At 42.9% G+C, this 18972-nt stretch overlaps 2 protein-coding genes and 1 long non-coding RNA gene across 12 annotated transcripts in view, besides 8 other annotated features; 1 reads left to right on the forward strand and 2 right to left on the reverse strand.

The window, feature by feature from the left end:
* Positions 1-11715, forward strand: part of smash (smallish) — a 52615-nt gene extending 40900 nt beyond the window's left edge. For 3 of the 10 annotated variants that reach the window (NM_169015.3, NM_176399.3, NM_169014.3), the window contains one exon: positions 680-4783. In NM_169015.3, the coding sequence (NP_730865.1) occupies positions 680-4180 (3501 nt within the window). In that variant the 3' untranslated portion in view covers positions 4181-4783. Of the gene's footprint in view, positions 1-679; positions 4784-5244; positions 5303-5667; positions 5888-6547; positions 7629-8197; positions 8572-8681; positions 9593-9698; positions 9899-10137; positions 10243-10419 lie in introns of those variants that run through there. The other 7 variants (NM_001259984.2, NM_001259982.2, NM_001144532.3 and 4 more) reach the window with 7 other exon arrangements.
* A 163-nt stretch (positions 11716-11878) lies between these two features.
* Positions 11879-11945: a mobile genetic element.
* A 43-nt stretch (positions 11946-11988) lies between these two features.
* Positions 11989-12083: a mobile genetic element.
* Positions 12084-12403: 320 nt separating this feature from the next.
* On the reverse strand, positions 12404-13704 carry eIF3f1 (eukaryotic translation initiation factor 3 subunit f1). The gene has a single exon (NM_141232.3). The coding sequence runs from the start codon at positions 13605-13607 to the stop codon at positions 12765-12767; it is 843 nt and encodes a 280-aa protein (NP_649489.1). The 5' UTR covers positions 13608-13704; the 3' UTR covers positions 12404-12764.
* Positions 13705-14156: 452 nt separating this feature from the next.
* Positions 14157-15538: a mobile genetic element.
* A 6-nt stretch (positions 15539-15544) lies between these two features.
* Positions 15545-16973: a mobile genetic element.
* Positions 15912-16234: a mobile genetic element.
* Positions 16974-17099: 126 nt separating the features above from the next.
* Positions 17100-17137: a mobile genetic element.
* A 9-nt stretch (positions 17138-17146) lies between these two features.
* Positions 17147-18709: a mobile genetic element.
* Positions 17434-18543: a mobile genetic element.
* On the reverse strand, positions 18111-18921 carry lncRNA:CR44923 (long non-coding RNA:CR44923). The gene has a single exon (NR_125068.1). It is a non-coding gene; the product is annotated as a long non-coding RNA:CR44923 (long non-coding RNA).
* Positions 18922-18972: the final 51 nt, after the last annotated feature.

An 18972-nucleotide genomic window follows, 5' to 3' on the forward strand; every position in this document is an offset into this window, starting at 1 on the left:
AATTAAATCTAATTTGTATTTTGCTGCCACTCAAGCTCAGACTTATTGGAAAGTGTTGCAAGCAATGCGATGCGACACAAATAGATTATTAATCAAATGCCCGCACATGCACCACCTTATTGTGGTTATCAAAATACCAATCATAAGTAATAATCAATGCACCACAAACAATCGAAAATGTGCAGACGATACAAATATTTCCCTTAAGATTGAAACTGATCGAAAGATGTAGCTTAGGATTGATAAGGATTAGGTGCGCTGGTCGCCACACCTCAAAATAATCAGTTTTGAACTGAAAAAAAAAATGCTTGGAAACGGGGATCCTGTAGATTTAAGTGGAAAATATTGAATAAGAGCATTTTAGCAAACGCTAAGGAAATACAATTTGAGTTTGATAAATAGAACAGCTGTGAAAGGGAAAGAATTACAATCGATGGAGTGCACAAAACATTTACAGAACCTACAAATATAGGATAATATTTATTCAATTATTCTTATCAAGTTTTATTAATATAGGTACAGAAACGCTTTCTTCTATCTCTTTTATATTTATAAGGAATACGCTTTAAAAAGATACACTACTACAACTAGTGTGTTAGTGGATCCTCATATTTCCATTACCATTTAAGTATTTATCCAAAATTTTTAATAAAAATGACAAATTCTATTACCTCCACAGAGCGACCATGCGGCGGAGCTGGATAAGGCGATTGGAGCAGCTAGCTCTGTAGCTGCTGGAGTAACCGCCCAAAACGTGGATGAGCAGCTGAATCACATAAACCGCAACGGTAGTAATGGGAACCACGGGAACGGAGCGGCTGTTGGCCAGACAGGACCATCAAATTCCTCCAAGTCAGCAGGGCGGCAATACATCTCCTCGCCAGGATACGATACGTCCTCCAGTAACGCGCAAGCCAGTTCTCCGGATCTCTGTGAATACACCTACGAAGGAGCCATCCAGGACTACAAGCAAAGAGTTCAACGGGCCAGCAGCAATGGCAATGGAAATGCCAACGGCAAGTTGATTGGAGAACATATTGCTTATCCCACGAGGCGAGGCTCTAAAATTGAGGATCGATTGAGTGGTTTTGAGGTGACATCGCCAAGCGACACGCAGGAGGGTGTAGAGAAGCAAAAGGTGGACGTGCCCAAGGTTGACATATCCAAACGCAAGGAGATCTTCGAGCAGGCCAAGGCGGAAGTCTCAAACGGTGGTGCTCCAGCTGCCCCAAAACTCGTATTTCGTGATGGTCTTACCAATGGAAATTCAGCTACCACTGCTCCCAAATCGGAGGTGAGGCGTCTTTCTGGTGACATCTCCAGCATTCGAGATCGCATGCAGAGTTTGGAACAGCAGCGGAAGGCTTTCAGTTCCAGCAAGAGTGTGGATGTGCCGGTGCCGCCCCTTAAACAGCGTCTGAATAGTCTGCAGCAGTCCGTTGCCAAAGAGGAGCAGAAGAAGCCACCGTTGGTGGCGCTCATCGATGCCAGACAACTGGAGATCATGAGGGGAGAAGAGGAACGTATGCGCCAGCAGCAACAAAAAGAGAAGCATTCACCAAGCCAAACTACATTGTGTGCACCTAAGCCAGCTCCTCCTGCCCTTATTATTGAGGAACCGCCGGTGGCAGACACCAACGACGACAGCGGCATTCAGGAGGACACCGCTGATGAACTGCAGCAGCAGCAGCAACTCAACGCAGCCATCGCCGCCTTGGCGCTCGAGGAGCGCCAGTTGGAGGAAGCAGCCAATGCGGTCAACCAAATTGAAGCGGAGTTCGATGAGCTGACTGATCTGCATCCCTCGCCATTGCCACCATCTCCAGCTCTTCCGGCGGTTCAACAAAGCCTCCAACAACCGACAGTCGCTCAGGTTCCAGCACAAGCGGTCAATCAGGCGGCTGCTCCTCCATTGCGGGACATGGAATTTAGTGTAAGTTGTACTAACAATTTTATCGAACCCGCTAAGATAAGTCCTTGTGATGTTAATGTAGTAGCTGCTTCAGCGGTGTCGGTGTCCAAATCTGGCCCCACTCCCAATCCCACATCCACTCCAAATATGGTATCCTCCTCTCCCAATTGTAACTTGCGTAGAAAGCCCTCCAATGAAATGGTCCATCATCGCAATTTGCTTAAAATGTTCAAGGAAACCTTTCAAAACGACGACGATCTGAAAGAGGTCTGCGAGATAGTCACTTCGCCTGGTCAGTTTACCCAGATCATTGACTTTTCCAAGCGGCCAAGTAATCCCCCCATACCAATACCTACTCTACTACCTACCTCTACTCCGATTCCTACCCAGATACCGCGACCACTGGGCAAGCCGCCCATGTCGCCCAAGGCTGTGAGGTTAGCGTCCAGTCCTAAGGGACATATAAATCCTTTAAGTTCGCCCACGAACTCCGGGTTTTCACCCCCCCAATTCAGTATCAATGGGCGTGTGGAGATTTTTAATTCACGGCAACTGGACAAGCCGCCCACGCCACCAGCTCCTCCCAAGAAAACTGTAAGGAGTGAGCATCCTCTTAAGGAAGCGGTTCCTTCACCAGAAGTGGTGATGTGCGCTCCTCCTATGACCATCGTTGATCCCGACGAGCTGCCCAAACCAAATACTGTAAAGGCCCTTTCAAATTGCTTCAGCCAGAGCGATTCCAAGTCGCTAACATCACCCATAATGTCGCCGAAACCTTTGCCCAGTGGTCGCATTCCCCAGATCACACCACCTGCTTCTCCAAAGCCCCCGAAACGAGTTCAGCTTGACGAGGTGGATCGTAGCTCTGGGGACTATGCCCCAGTTGTTGGTCAAACCAAGGCAATTGTACACACGCCCCCTAGCAAAATAAATGCCCGGGCAAACCAAACTCTTGATCCCCTAGCACCCAACGACTCACTGTGCCTGCACACATCTTCGCCCAGCGAGATACCTTCCTTGAAAGCCTGCTCCCCGAATGAATCCAGTTTGTTCAAGCTGGCTTCGTCACGACCCACCTCGCCTTCAGTGGATGTGGCTTCGTGTCAGAAATTTTTGAATAGAGAAGCACCAAAGGATATCCAACTGGCCGAAGAAGACCGCAAGAGAATGGATCAGTTTGCTGTGGAGGAGATGCCCTGTGATAAGATCGATGTGACCAAATCACCCCAGCCCAATACTGGTTTCCAGATTGTGACCGAGGATCTAGTAAAAAAATGTGATGGCAAAAACATATCCGAAGCGGTAAGGGATCTAGACGTCCCACCCAGCCAAGAAGATATTGCCCTGTGTGCGGGACTACTAGACTGTTTGGCTCCAGCTCAGGAGCCTATTTGTGACAGCATCGATGTGAGGAATGGTCCAGTGCCGGCAACTGGATTTCAGGACATCAGTGAGGAGGAGGTGAAAAAGTGTGAAAAGCATAATAAAAATTATGTTATCACAAACAGGCCAAGCTCACCCATTGGCAGTGTCAGAGCAGCTCACTCGAAGGCTTTGATGGACACTTGTGAGCAGATCATTGCAGAGGAGCGCAAAGCTAGCAGTCAGATGATGAAGACTTCGCTGCCGGAGTCGGTGGAGAAACCGTCGACACCCCTCCCAGGTCGCAAATCCAAGATTCCCATACCCAAGCCTTGCTGTATTTCGGCATCTGGAACTGATTCAATAAGTAGAGCGGGCTATGTACCAACTGCACCGTCACACCTCTCAGGAAGTGCCCAGCAGCCGTTAATAGCACGCACCCATGTGGTGGAAACAGAGATCAAGGTCAAGGAGATCTCCCCACCCAGTATACCTAAGACACCGGAACAAACTCAGCTCCATGCATCACCAACTAAGGAGAAGAAAGCCAAGAACATATTTGATTTCCTGCGCAGAAACTTTGGGCATCAGGAAGAGCCGCAGCATCATTCCACTCTGAATGAGACCCTTGAGAAAAAGGTGGTGCTCACCAGCACCAAGAGTGGAGTAGATGTGGTCAATGCCGATGAGTTTGTTCGGGTAGACAATTCAAAGTTCTATTTGGCAAGTGAGCTGGAGGACGTACCAGTGCCACCTCCTCTGCCCAAGACACCTGCTCCTGTCAACATTGAGATTCGAAAAAAGATCACTACAAATGAGATATTAGAGGAAAATACAACAGAACAGGCGTTAACCCAGGAAATAAGCGATTTGCTAGACGACGAGATCATGAAACTGGAGAATTGACATCCCATAATCTACACGATTGGGTGTTTAAAATTCCCCAGATTTCGGAGTGGTATGTGATCTCTCCAGCGCTTTTGCGACACTAGAATAGCTCAGAAAATAACCAAGCTGTTCATCGACCTTAAATGGCTCTCTCAAATTAATGTATATCGAAGTGGTACTTGAACATTTTACAATGAAAATGATAATCAACGAATAATAATATCAATCGAATTTATTTTTACTATGGTTTCCAATCTTTTTTGACATTACTCAGTTTTTGTTTACATTTTGTTATGGGCTCAAGCTACGTAAGCTACAGTTTTTCTTTATTTAATTAAATACTTTACTAAACCCAAAAATTATGTACGAATAGAAAATTTGATTTTATATAAACAATTGTTAAACATATGTTTTATGGTTATATATTTTATACACAAACATACACACGAAAATAAAAGGTAAACCGTAAATTTGTCGCTCTAACACAGAAGTACACAGAAAGGATTAATAAAAAACCGCAAAAGCATACCAAATAAATTAAAGTACTATAAAAATTAATAATACAATCGAGATATAACTGTTGTTCAATTTTGTTAATAAACCTCAACTAAAATCGAAATCAATCTGATAAAATTGTAGTATTGATAACTGAAAATTCTTTTTTCTACATGCCGCTGATAAACTTACGTGTCGCCGCTAGAAATTCAACTGCTTTCACTGCTTGTCAGGTTTCTTACTCGCGGTGTAGAATGTAGATATCATTATGTAGATGCAAACGGTGTATCAAATACGCGTAGAAGTGAAATGATCATCTTGTGAAAAATTAATTTATATATGAAAATCGTCGACAGTCAATAATGGATGTGGACGAACCAATGGAATCTTACTTTTCCCATGTCTACGAATGCCGTTTCCCGATCCTATCCCTATTCCATAGGTTGAGGGTTTTTATTTAAGGCTTAATTCAAAATGCTATCTGATTTACCTTCTGACATAATTTGTGTGTACATATATTTCTCTTACATGCCTTGCTCTCATTTGTTGGCTAAATAATGTAAAATATGACCTATCTTTTAATGCAGTTACATAGTTTACATGCTTACTGCCAGCAAAAGTTGTTGCAAGTATACAATTTCCGAGGTAAGCGGTCTCTCAAGCTCATATTCCCCTGTTTTGTGCCTTTTGTGTTTTGCTGTTTGTACTCTTCTTTTTAATTTTCTACCCTTTTTTTCTATCTGATTGTTTGGTTGTCTCGCCTGTGTTCGTTTTAACGCTCCAAGTTGCATTGCATGTTGCGTTTTACCCACTTAGCACTTGTATAAAATGCCAAAAGTCACCCATCCGCCTAGTTGGGTTTCAGTTCAGCTTTAGTTTGGCGCTGCATACTTTGGGGGGGGGGGGGGTCGCAGATGTATCCAACCACCGCAGTTTTGCAGACCCATATACCGCCTCCCTTGGTATCTAAACAAATAGTTGGGTCGATTTGACTCTGCAGCGCCTAGGTTTAGTGTACTTAAAGCCCTCGACGATATTGGTTCTGGCGGGACAGTTCCGTATATTCTTGGTCCCACACATGTGTCTGTGGCGCGTTATCTTTACGGCACACCGTAATAATAAAATCGCGAATTATTCGCATTGGACAGTATCTAAACTACGTCCCACAAATACCAACTAAACCGATTGCAGCGCTGCAGTTCGTTGAATCGTGTCGATCATACACCAGGGGTAAGCGGCTGGTTTCCGTACAACCGCACCCATATTTGCTCAAGTGCTTTCCTGTACATATAATCGGTTCTTGGAATCTCATTTGGGCTTATTGGGATCGGAAAGAGGTGATCAAATGTCAAGCATAATTCACACATACATAGAAGACGAAAAAAAGAATATCCAAAATCTGTCTGTATTCTAGTTGCGAAAAAAGAAACAAGCCTCCTTCTGAAATTGCGACTGCTTTGTACAATTTTCAATAAATAACAGTAGTTATTCCATTTCGACTATTCATAACCCGATAGTGCATAGTGAGGGATAAGCCGTACTTTTATATGACTTTGCTGCAGGTTCCAGACAATCGAGTTGGTGAACAGGCAATATATATTTGGTGTATTGTCGTGCTAATTCCTGGAATTCCATCGGAATTGCGTTAATAATGCATTGTTCTGTCTTCCCTTCGACTTTAGTTTAATTAATTTCCGGTGTATAATTTTATTAAATTTTTTATATATATTTGCTTTTATTTTAATTAGCCAGCAGCCAATGTTTTAACTAACTTAAATTCATGCGATCCATGCGCATTTTTCTCTTTCTCTCTCTGTCATGCACGCTTTTGATGCTTTCTTGCTCGCTCGCTCGCTGGCCATGTCACGCCCACCTCATCCCACCCTACAGATCAACGAAGCTCTTGAATTGGCGCTGCAAGCTATTGATCGCGAGGCGACAACCAAGCCAATGGACAAGGCACAACATCCACAGAAGCGGGAACAGAAGGAGGAGCTGGGAGGTAAGCCGGAGGAGAAGGAGCCAATTTGCGAGGAGCAGCACGACGAAGAGTCCAACGAGCAGGGGGAAACACACAACGAGGGTGGGGAAATGCCAAATAAAACCGATAAGCAAATGCAGGGGGGACGAGAGCCCATCTATGAGAATGTCAGCTCGACTATATCTATGCATGAAGTAGATAATGAACAGATAGCAACTATGACGATAACCACACAGACCCAAGCGACGCGAATAAGTCACAGGAGAAGCATTCCAAGCCAGCAAACCAGCAACAGTAACGAGAATAATCAAAGCACTAATCAAACCAGCAACAGCAGGAATCAAAAAGAGAGCAGCACAGCAGCAACATCGGCAGCGAACCCCGTGCCACCAACAACACCGGGGGAACAAGCAGAGCCCTACTACCAAGTGCCGAAGGCCACGGAGCCCTACTACGATGCCCCCAAGCATTTAAGGCCGGTGCCGGTATACGAAAATGTCGAGATCTTTTACTCGGGCCTGGAGATTAGTCAGGGATCTGTGGGAGCGCCAGTAGGGCTGATGGAGCCACCCAAGGAAAAGCCACCACCACCGCCCACCGAGAGTCCGATTCCGCTGGACGAGGGCCATGACGACGAGCTGGATGGACTGGGCAACAGTCTGGGCCACAACACAGACACCTGGTCATCGGACAACACCTACGAGACCATATCGAACGGCACTCGCCGGCACCTTCAGGGACAACCGGAACCCGCCCAACCCTCGCCGCCCATCAAGAGGATGAACTCGACCAAACGGATCAAGAAGGAGTTGCGCAACAAGCGCTCCAGCTTCCTGGGCATCGAAAACGACGGCGATCTTGACGACATGGAGACCTATCTCGAGCTAACAGTGGCCCCGCCTCCGGATATGGCGCAGCTCTTGCAGGAGGAGCGGCGACTGGAGAAGCAGCTGTACATCAAGGCGGGACTCTGCGACAGTTCCGACACAGGTTAGTCGATATAAGTTTTTGCATAGCCTGTAAGAGCAACGATGGGTGTGGAAGAAAACCGATACCAAAAGCCAACACGGCATAAAACCGAAAGACGAGAGTAATGAGCAAATCACCAGCATGGAAAGAAGGGGGTTAGGGTGTCGACTGGGCCAGAGGGTATAGGGTGGCCCCCATCTACCCCGCGAGGTTAAGTATAAATAATCCGTTTAGTGTGCGTGACCCATGGAGCTGTCAAAGCTTTGACTGCAATTTTCTCCCAATTTTGTGTTTAAAGAACTAACGCAAACGAATCATACCGATAAAAACGTAACAAAAGTATTTTATGAGATTATATGGCAAAATGAGTACGTTTTATATACTCATAGATGGAAGTACATAAATAGTTATTGAGCGAAGTATGAAAAGTTTAGAAAAAAAAACCTATAATGTCTGGACACAAATGCGGGTACTAAACTTTACGTTAATTTTTTTTGTTTTATGGATTAGCCTTTTCCATTGCTCCTAAATATACATAGTTGACTTTTGCTGTCAATATTAACCACACAATTTGTCTAATTCTATCGAAGGTGAAAGCCGCGATTCTGGAGTTTCTGAAAACCACTCTCGCCAGAGCAGTGAGCACTACACGAACTCCTCTGAGGAGAACGATACACAGTCAGAGGCCACACCGCCGCCATTGCCTCCACCACCATCGACCGCCCAAGTGGGTGAAGTCATATACCAAAATGAGAGCCTCCTGGCTGCCCAGACGCCGCTTCTCCAGACGGTAAAAGGAAACTCCGCCGAGTCCTGGACCGAATCAGCAACGGCCGCAGCGGCGGCCACGCAATCATTGAGCGAAGCCACAGCAACGGCCAATGCCAAGATGCAGTCCATCGAGGATAAGATCCGGGAGCAGGGAGAGATGTTGCGGGTGGAACGCGAGCTACTGCACTTCTCGGTAAGGAAGAGGTTCAAGTTTTAGGACCATAAAACTCATTAAAAAATGTGGTCACAGAAAACTATGATTAGCAAAGAAAAAGGTCAATAATTTAAACTTTTCCTTCACAGCAAGAGGAACTGAAACGGCAACGTGAAAATCTTGTGCTTCGAGAAAATATTGCTCGACGAGAGTTGCAACACGGAGCCAAGATGCTGATGTCGAACAACCGGCGCTCACTGCAGGATCTGCACCACGGTCTAGGAATCGGAAACGGAATGCTCAGTGCCTTCCAGCCACCGCAACACCACCAGGTTCAAATGCCACCACCGCATCCGCAACAGATTTACGCCAATGTGCCGCAGCAGCAGCAACAGATGGTTCTGCATGCATATCACCAGATGGACACGGACTACCGCAAGTCCATGTCGGATCTAAACGAGTTCTCCAACTGCCTGATACTGCCGCCAACGCCGCCCACAAAGCCATTGAGGGCTATGCAATTGAACGCCAATGGCCATGGCCTGGAGCCAGATTACGCTGTTAGCACGAGGCAGCGCCAACCACCGGCTCCGTACGGTGGCTCTCTGGTAAAGATTGCTGGAGCACCAATGCCGCCACGGCTCCCCGGTCAAGGATATCCCATTCAAGCGCCGACAGCGCCAGCATACCATCACCAGTCGGCCCAAAACTTAAGCAATATGTCCAGAAACACATTGCTCGCTTTGAGTGCCACCCCCAAACCAAAATACGCGGACGGATGGGTGCAGGTGCAGCAGCGGAAGAGTTATGACAGCCAACAGACCAGCGATGCGGCTTGGCTGGCCGCTCAGCAGCAAAAGCGCAAATCCATGCCTGACTACGGCGGAGCACTCTACAATAACAACCACTGGCTACTGCAGGAGGCGGAGCAGCGACGCATCGAGCAACTTAATCGGCGATCTATACCAGCCAGCAAGTCGATGGGCAAACCGCTGCCCGATTCCATCATACAAACTCTTACGGAGCGGGTCCAGAGCAAAGGAATCGGCGATCGAAAGCGGTAAGTAGTAATATATAGGTGACAAGGGAAACTCTACTTTACTACATCTTACATAGATGATCTTTTTTCATACCTTATATTTAATGCAATTTTAATTCACCAACAGCTTCGATAGCAACGGGAACTATAGCCAGGTAAATGGCAACAACATCTACCAGCAGCAACAGCAGCAGAAGAATGTGACGAATGGCAGCAGCATCAATGGCAACAGCAGCCAGGGGCAGGAGAAGGTGCTCAGCGTTAGTGGCAAGAAGAAGTGCTCCCATTGCGGCGACGAATTAGGTAAACTTTGCTACTACGTTGGTTGTGAGTGTTGTGGTTGTTCTACTACTTTTGAATACCCCCATACCCCTCTTACTCTTACATCGTCCATTTTTGGGAACATCTTTTAGGCTTGTTGTCACAGAGAGAGATCATGAATAGAACACACTTGGATTCACTAGTCTCATGGTTGGGTTTGGTCGATCATTTAATGCTTTCTCCTTCCCATTGGTTATAAACTCTTTATCAATAAGTTTCCATTCTCACTTACATGTCTGTGACAGATCTGGGCTGCACTCACGGCAATTGTCGGCAGGTGCACAAAGCGCTAAAATATATTGTTTGGGTGTAAATTTAAAAAGACTGCCCAACAGTTTCGAATATTTTAGGTATATTAGTAAAATCTTGGAAGCGGAATATAATATCTAAGTGGTGGGGTTATTTATAATCTACGTCACTTCTGTTGCAATTTTTGTTGCTTATAATTTTAACTTTCGTTAACTTCCGCTTCAGTGACTCCTTTAATCCGGCAACTAAGCTGAAAGATTCCTTACCTAATTCCACAGGTCGCGGCGCTGCCATGATCATCGAATCGCTTCTGCTGTTCTACCACATCAACTGCTTCAAGTGTTGCGTCTGCCACGTCCAGCTGGGAGATGGCCTCAATGGAACCGATGTCCGGGTGCGAAACCACAAGCTGCATTGCCAAAACTGCTACTCCAGCGATGACGGCATTAAGTTCAGCTGCGTCTAACTGAGCCCTCGCCATGGAAACGGAAGTGGATTATTGAATAGAACTGGGGTTGTTGCTCTGTTGCTTTTGCAACATTGATTGTTGTTGTTGTACTAGTAATACATAGATATTAAATAGAGATGATAATTCGTACGTTCACATATATACAATACATATATCTACATATGTTGAGAACAAAGTCAAATCCAAAACGTTTCAGATTAGTGTTAATCGCTTTAATATGCTTCCCTACGAAATTATGTAATGTTTTAACTCGGATTTAAAAGTTTTATACAACGCATTCTACATGTTATAAATCAAACTCTATACATTTTACATGTTTAAATGCCAAGCTCTCTAACATTGTAACAAAGTAATGTGTGTTGAAACTTAAAAAAAAAACCAAAAAAAGGATTAACTTTAAACGAAGTGTTAAAATTTTGAAATTGTTTTGAATTTATATTTACACCTCTACTCTACACATCTACACAATCTACTATTTCTATCCGAAAATTCGCTTTTAAATTAGTTAGTTTCTAACTTTTTGTACCCGCTACAGCCCACTTAAAATACCTAACGACGCATCCAATGTACCTAAAAAAAACTATATACAAACACCCATCCACACGCAACTCACTAACATAATTATTATATACATACCCTTAAACTTGCATGAGGTGAGCATATATCGCGAAAGATTTCATTTCTTATATCCCTTATTTTTATTTATTGTAATTTCGCATAAAGTTGAAAATTTGTATATTATATACACATCTTGGATTGTATGATTAATTTTTAAACATGATCGGTATATGAATAATTTTTCTGTATAAATACATCAAAGAAGATATAGTTTAGTTTTTTAATAAACTATTTCAATGAAGAACTATTTCATATTTTGATCTGCAGAACGCTTAAAGTTAAAAGGTGTATGGTATGTTGGTGGTAATACTTCAATGACTAGGAGATACAGTCCTTCAATGATGAAACAATCATTTTACGTTTCTGAACTTATCATTGTTAATTAAATTGTTCTAAAATGTATAACTTACCTGTCCTGTCGCATTTCCGACAAATATGCTAACAAAGTGGATGTCAATTCGACATGCTTAATAAAAACTTACAACTGAGTTCATAAATTTTTGGGAGGAACCAGTATCTGCTAATGTAACACTGTAACTAATGTTATTGATTTAAAAAAAAAACTTCCGCATTCTGAGATTTAAATTTCGCCCAAAAGTATGCATTACGAATATATTTAAATTGGCCACACAAACTTTCATATGAAAAGTTTTTTTTTTAATTAATTTATATATTAAGGCATACGGGGAAATCTTGGAGCCCCTTTGTGTCCTTCTTTCATATGAAAAGTGTGTTTTTTTATGCTCTTTAGAGTACCTTTTATTCTTCACCAGGATCAAGAATCAGCGCAGTCGATCTGGCCATGTTTGTCCGCATGAACGTCAAGATCTCATGAACTATAAATGCTAGAAGATTAAGGATGCAGATTGCACAGAAAAGTGTAGGCGTAGCTCAAGTTTATCCTGGTGCTACCAAACAATTGAAAGTTAAGTAACGCATATGATGCAACGAGGTGCTGGTTATAAAATGTAAGAAACTAGTTTTTAATAGAATGTGTTGTCATATTTCGTCACAAAATTTGATATTATAACTTTTGTGTGCCGAAGGTACGATCATCAAAGTTTGATATTAAAGAATATAAATATTACTATTCTTACAATAAACCCAGCACCGATGCGACTCCCTGAAACCCTATAGAATAGTGAAGCTCACCAAAGACTGAAACACAACATTTTGTTTTAGCAGTTGGGTGCTAAATTTTCAGTTGCACATGCATTTATTTTGTTCCTGGTGATGAATACTGTTGTGTTTAAGAGTCTTCAGTAGATTCGAATGCTCCTACAAACGCCACATGGTCGTTTAGTGTAGGTGTCACAGGATTCATGCTGATTCTTCAATTGAGTTATAAAAAAGATAATCCCATATATATTTTCTTTAGTATGGAATGTCATTCTGACCAGAGTAATCGATACAAGTTTTGGTTTTTTTTTTTGGCGATCAGAGCACTTTATTACGTAGACCCCCATTGATAAAAAACACAATCAGTTTACAATGCCACCCTTAGTAGATATTACCACTTCAACAAACGCCGTCGTTCTAGGCGGTGGGCAGGAAGGTGAGCTTTTCGTTAAGCTGCAGCTGGGTTTTGATGAGCTGGGAGAGCGTGATGACCAGCAGAAGGTTGCGTACGTTGGCGTTGAACATCTGAGTGAACTGCTCGTGGGTCATGTGCGGCACGGAGTGGATAAGGTCTAGCAGCTGGCGTCCGACGGCGTTGTCGGGGGTTACCTTGTGAGCGATCACGTCGTCAACGTACTTGAGAATAAGATCCAGCAGGGACTGCAGCTTCGTGGAGGCCTCCGAGATTTGGGCCAGGTCCAGCATTGGCGGAACGGTCTTGGGACGGTGAGCGGGCGAAACGCCTACGGTCTTCTGAAGCAGCTTGAGCCCAAATGTCTCCGGCTCGTAGCTGGTCAGCTCGACAGGAATGGGCGTGAACATGCAGCCGCTCTTGCCGCCGGGAACTCCTAGTTGAATGCAGACATAAGCACGCAGACCCATACGTCCGCCCTGCAGCGAAGTGTCCACGGTGAGGTGAACCGGGTTGTTGCATTCGCGGGCGTAATACTCGTGGATCACCGAGCTGTGGTTGGTAACGTCGTTGCCGGTGGCCCACCAGCCTACCACGCTCTCGTTGGAGTTCACCTTGCGGTTGAGGTCGTACATGTCCAGGGCGTAGCTCAGCTCTGCCTCCACCTGGTCATCGTGCTCCTTGTGCGGCACACAGAAACAGTTGGTAACCTCCACCACACCTTTGTCCACAGAGCCGAGCAGGGTGCCGATGACGCGGTGCGAGTCCGCGTTCCGCCGCTCGAAGGCGTCCACCACCTGGAAAAGCACCACCGGGTGCACGCGCACGGTCAGATTGAGAGCCGACATGGTAATTTTCGGTGGCCAAGATTTGCAAGGAAAATTTCCGCAATAATTTCTATTCAGCCACGCTGCGCGTATGTTTTAGGGATGCAAGAAAAGGGCCTATCGATAGTGCGGGTGGGGGTTGATGGCTTTTGGAGCTATCGGTGCGGTCGTGCGTGGCCTATCGTTTTATCGATGTAAAACCGGTGGCTAGCGTTAGTTAATCAAATACTATTCAAATTTGAATATGTCGGAGATGCCAAGCGCGACTTTTCATTTACTTCAGCGTCCATATTGTCCAGCACATCAAGTCGCCTGCGTGTTGTTTCTTCTGTCGTTCTAAGCAGACTAATTTACTCAAGCGTCGCCTTCGCGATGCTTTTCTTCTATTCCTCACCTTCACTCAATTATTTCATCCTTACTTCGTTTCCAGAAACTATACAACAACAACAACAGCCACACAAATGATGCCCACTCAATAACGGAACGCTTTCCGTGAATTTCATTGCTCGCTGCTCATTCTTAACATAACGGATCAATAACAAAATGTCGGTTACATTCTACTACTCAATCTTGCTTGTGAAATTTTGCTGATCAAACGTGCTTAAAGCGAATTATTAAATTTAATAAAATGCCTGGAAAGAGATAAACTTTGAAGTTACCCAATTAATAAACTATAACCACCAGTTGGGAAAATCTTTTCCAGAATAAGTATAAATGTTTTCTGTATCCCGTAAGACCGTCTACTATTTTTTAAAAGGCTCGGAAAAAGAGGACAGGCTTGAACCTAAGAGTGGTGGTGGGCGGAAAATTAAAATTAAAAAGCGTGTAGACCGCTTTATTATGCGAATAGAGATTGCGAACCCCCGGTCAGATCACTTGCTCTGGATATCAGGCAAGAGTGTCACCTAACTGTGTCACACGAAACTGTGCGCCAAGTCATCCTACGCCATAGATACTCTTCAAGAGTTGCGAGGAAAAATCCTTTGCTATCAGATGCCAATATGGAAAAGCGTCATTAATTCGCTGTGAACAAGGTGGATCATCCAGAAGAGTACTGGGATGACGTCATATTTGGTGACGAAACAAAAATTATGCTCTTTTATAACGACGGGCCAAGCAGAGTATGGCGCAAACCGCTGAGTGCGCTAGAAAAACAAAATATCATTCCAACGATAAAATTTGGAAAAATGTCACTGATGGTTTGTGGCTGTATCACCAGCCATGGAGTGGGAAAACTAGCCTTAATTTAGAGCACAATAAATGCCGTGCAATATCTAGGAATCTTAAAAAACAAATTTGAAGGCCGGTGCAGAAAAATTTGGTCTAGTTAGCAACAACAAGCCAAATTTTATATTTTAAGAGGACATGATCAGAAACATAAAGAGTGCAATGTACGCACCTGGCGCCCTTATAACTGTGGTAAAGTGATCGATACGCCCCCTCAGAGTCCTGATCTGAACCCCATTTAAAATTTGTGGACCTACTTAAAGAAGAAGGTGGCAAAAAGGGACCTAAAACACGACAACAGCTTATGACTGTAATAGTCGAAGAGTGTGAAAAGATCCCGTTTGAATATGACCTGCAAAAACTTGTCCATTCCATGAAAAAAGGGCTTCAACTTGTAGCTAAAGCCAATGGGGAACATACTACATACCAAAACTTTTAAAATTTTAATAAAATAATTTAAAAATTTAGGATTAAACATCGATTTAGTGTTTTGTGTAAAGAGTTTCTTGACAGTCTCAAAAGTGTTTAAACTTGGAATTTGTTGTTTTTTTTCTTGTATATTTAATATTTTTAATTTGTTTTTTGATTTATAAGTAAAATAAATATTGTTTAATTATATTTTATAAAAAAAATGCGTTTAATTAAGCAAAAAACCTTTAATTTTTAGCTTTAAAGTCAAAAATTCAACTTATTTCACAGTGTGTAAACAGTTTCTTGACAAACTGTATCAATTTTAAGAGGAAGGTCCCGCTTGCCCTTCACTGAACGAAGGCTGGTTGGGAGAGTTTTAAAAATTCTAATATGTAATATGTAAAGCCCCTAAGGGAGCTAAAAAACATAACTCTTTTCGACTGCCCATTCACTGTGAGTTCCATTCACGGGTGCTTAATGCACATATTTGGCCCAACGGCCCCATTCTTTTTACTTGATACCATCAGTACGTTTGATGCCATAATAGGTTTGTACTTGCTATCGCAGGTCGGAGCAGCATTAGATTTACACAACAACGATGTGAACTTCACAAATATTAATGACGTAGAAGTCCCAAGTTCGGTGTAAGCTGAATTCAATAAAATGATCCTTGAGAGGAAACAAGTGTTTTCGCACTCTAACGAGGCGCTTCCATTTAACACCTCGATCATTGTCACAATTCGTACGAAGACTAACGAACCCGTACATTCCAAGCTATATCCTTACACCATGGAAGCAGAGGAGCAAGGAACTGATGCCGACGGAAACAGAAAATAACGACTGGTGATTTCAGAAAACTGAATGAACGAACCATCACCGATCGGTATTCCTATAATTTTAGCGAACTTAGGAAAGACAATATTTTTTACTACCCTAGATTTAAAATCGGGGTACCACCAGATTTATCTGGCCAGAAAAGATTCCGAATAAGCTGCCTTTTCCATAAACGGATAGACGATGTAATAATTTTCTTTGCTGCTGACCACGTCTTACACTTTGACAGCACTTAAATGTCTGTGCCAAGCCAACATGAGAGTGGCACCCGAACAAACCAAATTCTTCAAAGGAAGTGTTGAATTTTTGTGTTTTATTGTTCCATCAAACTGAACCAAAACAGACCCGGAAAATGTAAAAACCTTTCAAGAGTACACTGAACCATAATTTTGTTCAGGTCCTTTTTTGGACTGGCCAATTATTACAGAAGTTTTTTTAAAGAAGAGCGGAAGATGCGATACCAACATATCCAGATGCTTCAGCAAGCGGTATCGCTGCGGTACTGTCCCAAGGCCAAAAGGGACGACCAATCTCTATCATATCTCGCGCATTAAAAGACTGCGTGGTTAATAACGCAACAGACGAAAGGGAGTAGCAATCGTCTGGGCTATTACCTATACGGCACCATAGAGATCCGGATTTTTACGGACCATCAGCCTCTCACCTTCGATGTACCCGAGAGGAACAGAAATGCAAAAATAAGAAACGATGGAAAGGAAGAACACAGCCCCAAAGTGTTCTATAAGCCTGGAAAAAAAAATGTAGCCGACGCTTTGGCCCGACAGAAAATTAATTTCTTGGAAAACAAACCCCATTCTGACCCGGGCACTGTGCACAGTAAACTGTCGTCGACCTACACGTTCGAAACTACCGATAAATCATTGAACTATTACAGAAATCAAATAATCCTGGAAGACTCAAGCCAGCTTTTGACACCAAAAACCGACCCATTATCCAATTTCAAAATAAAGACTCTCTTTTCGGACTGATTAAATAAGTTGTAAATCCCCACAGTAGCAAGCATCCAGCATGCCTTAGTGACGGAATTCCCAGCAACCAAATTTTGACATTGCAAAAACTTCGTCAAACTCGCCAACGAAGAAGTTTTAAACTGCAAGACACGCACTAAAGCTAAGTACAACAGGCACCCCAAGAACAGGAATTGGGTGTGACAATAATCCCCTCATATGCGGGCGAAATGCTGCATACTCCGCGGATAAGAAATGATTTTTAATCAGTGATCAGTGGTGGCGACAAGCCCTTATGGTAGATCACTATGAAAGCTCCCCAAAGGCGAGCTTTTGGAAGCTTGCGCTCAGATGTGATATTCTAATTAAGGGTCATATTAAATGCATAGGGAATGTACTAGACGATATGCAACCCGGAAAGTTTTGGGATAACTTGGTTAGAGTGACTTTAAGCTGATCCAGATTACCGCCGATGGCTTAGACCCCGGCTTAAGTTTCCGTTTATTTCTTTTCTAATACAATAGTCGTGGAGTCAAGTCATGAAAAGTTCGTTTTGTTGTAAAATTATAACCTAAGGGCGTGTACTTTTTTTTTGTATTGCGGAAATATACTATTAGAGTGAGTTTTCCTCGCCACAAAACGGTGCGCGGTCTAAGTTTTTGCCAAAAAAAATCGAGTAAGGTTAAGCGCGCAGGAAAAAATAGCGATGATGAAGTCAACATATAAAAATCGAAAATATATATAAAATGCTTGATGAACTCTGTTTGACCTAACCCTACATCGGAAAAATTAAAAATGACCGAATTGCCATTCTGCACTACGAGAAATAAGGTTATATTTTTAATTTATATATTATAAGGTCTTACAATAAGTTATATTAATGTGTACCGGAGGAGGAGGCTGTTTTACTTTTTTAAATTTTATTCAAATTAAATTTAATTTAGTATTTAATATTTTTTTATTTTTACATTTATATAAGCTATTTATTTAGCTTGTATTTATTCTGTACCTATTTAATTTATTATGTACTTATTATTAGTTATAAATAATTATGAGTCATTACTTATTAATTATTAGTCACCACCATGAATGAAAAAAAAAATGAATTTCTAAAAATATAAATACTAAACTGGGCTGATGTTTCTCAGGACATAGGGCACAAAGGGGCCACTAGAGCCATGCTCTTAAGGTAAGCGGTCATAGGTAGGGTAGGGCAATCCGTGAACACGACTACAGCGGTGTTTCGCTAGCAACCAATTCTCAAGCTTTTCCTCTTCTTCTAGAACTGTCTCCTTTCGAATATATTAATTTGCGTCCTCTGATTTTGTATACTAGTTCCTCCATTTTGTTGTTGTAAGCACACTCAATTCTTGATCTTATTCATAAATGTCTGTAGCTAAAAGGTATTTGTACAATAACGACCACCACACCCAACGCCATGAGCTAGAGTCGAATTCTAAAGCGTGTACCCGCAAATACAGGTTGCCTTTCATCAATTTATTTCGTAACACGTTACAAAGTGAAAGCGGCTGGAACTACCGACATCTGGTTAACGGGGCTGCGTGGGAGGAGGAGACGAGATGCACGAGAGATACGACAAGTCGGTTGACAAGTTCCAGATGACCGAGGACGGTCATACTTCTAAGGGGGGAGTAGTTAAGACAATTAATGAGTAAACTTAAGTCGGTCTTGGGTGATAATTAGATCACCATAGAATCTTTACAAGCAGATTCAGCATAAACACCGTTATATGGTAAGATATGCTGTTAGCTTTAGTACAGTCAGATAAGTTTTTCAGTTTAGCTTTGACCACTGATTCAATAAAGAGCACAAGCTCATAAATCGAAAGTCCGGCGACTGCGTGGGACCTCCGAGTGATTACATAATTTACAGCCCAAAGGTGTGTTCCGCTGCAGAAAACTTAATAAAACAATATTATCAAACAT

This window comes from Drosophila melanogaster, chromosome 3R (genome assembly GCF_000001215.4).
Source record: "Drosophila melanogaster chromosome 3R".
In the NCBI taxonomy this organism is placed as follows: domain Eukaryota; kingdom Metazoa; phylum Arthropoda; class Insecta; order Diptera; family Drosophilidae; genus Drosophila; species Drosophila melanogaster.

Excerpts from the sequence above, each read along its gene's own strand:
- eIF3f1 (NM_141232.3), bottom strand. The coding sequence starts at position 13,607 with ATGTCGGCTCTCAATCTGACCGTGCGCGTGCACCCGGTGGTGCTTTTC.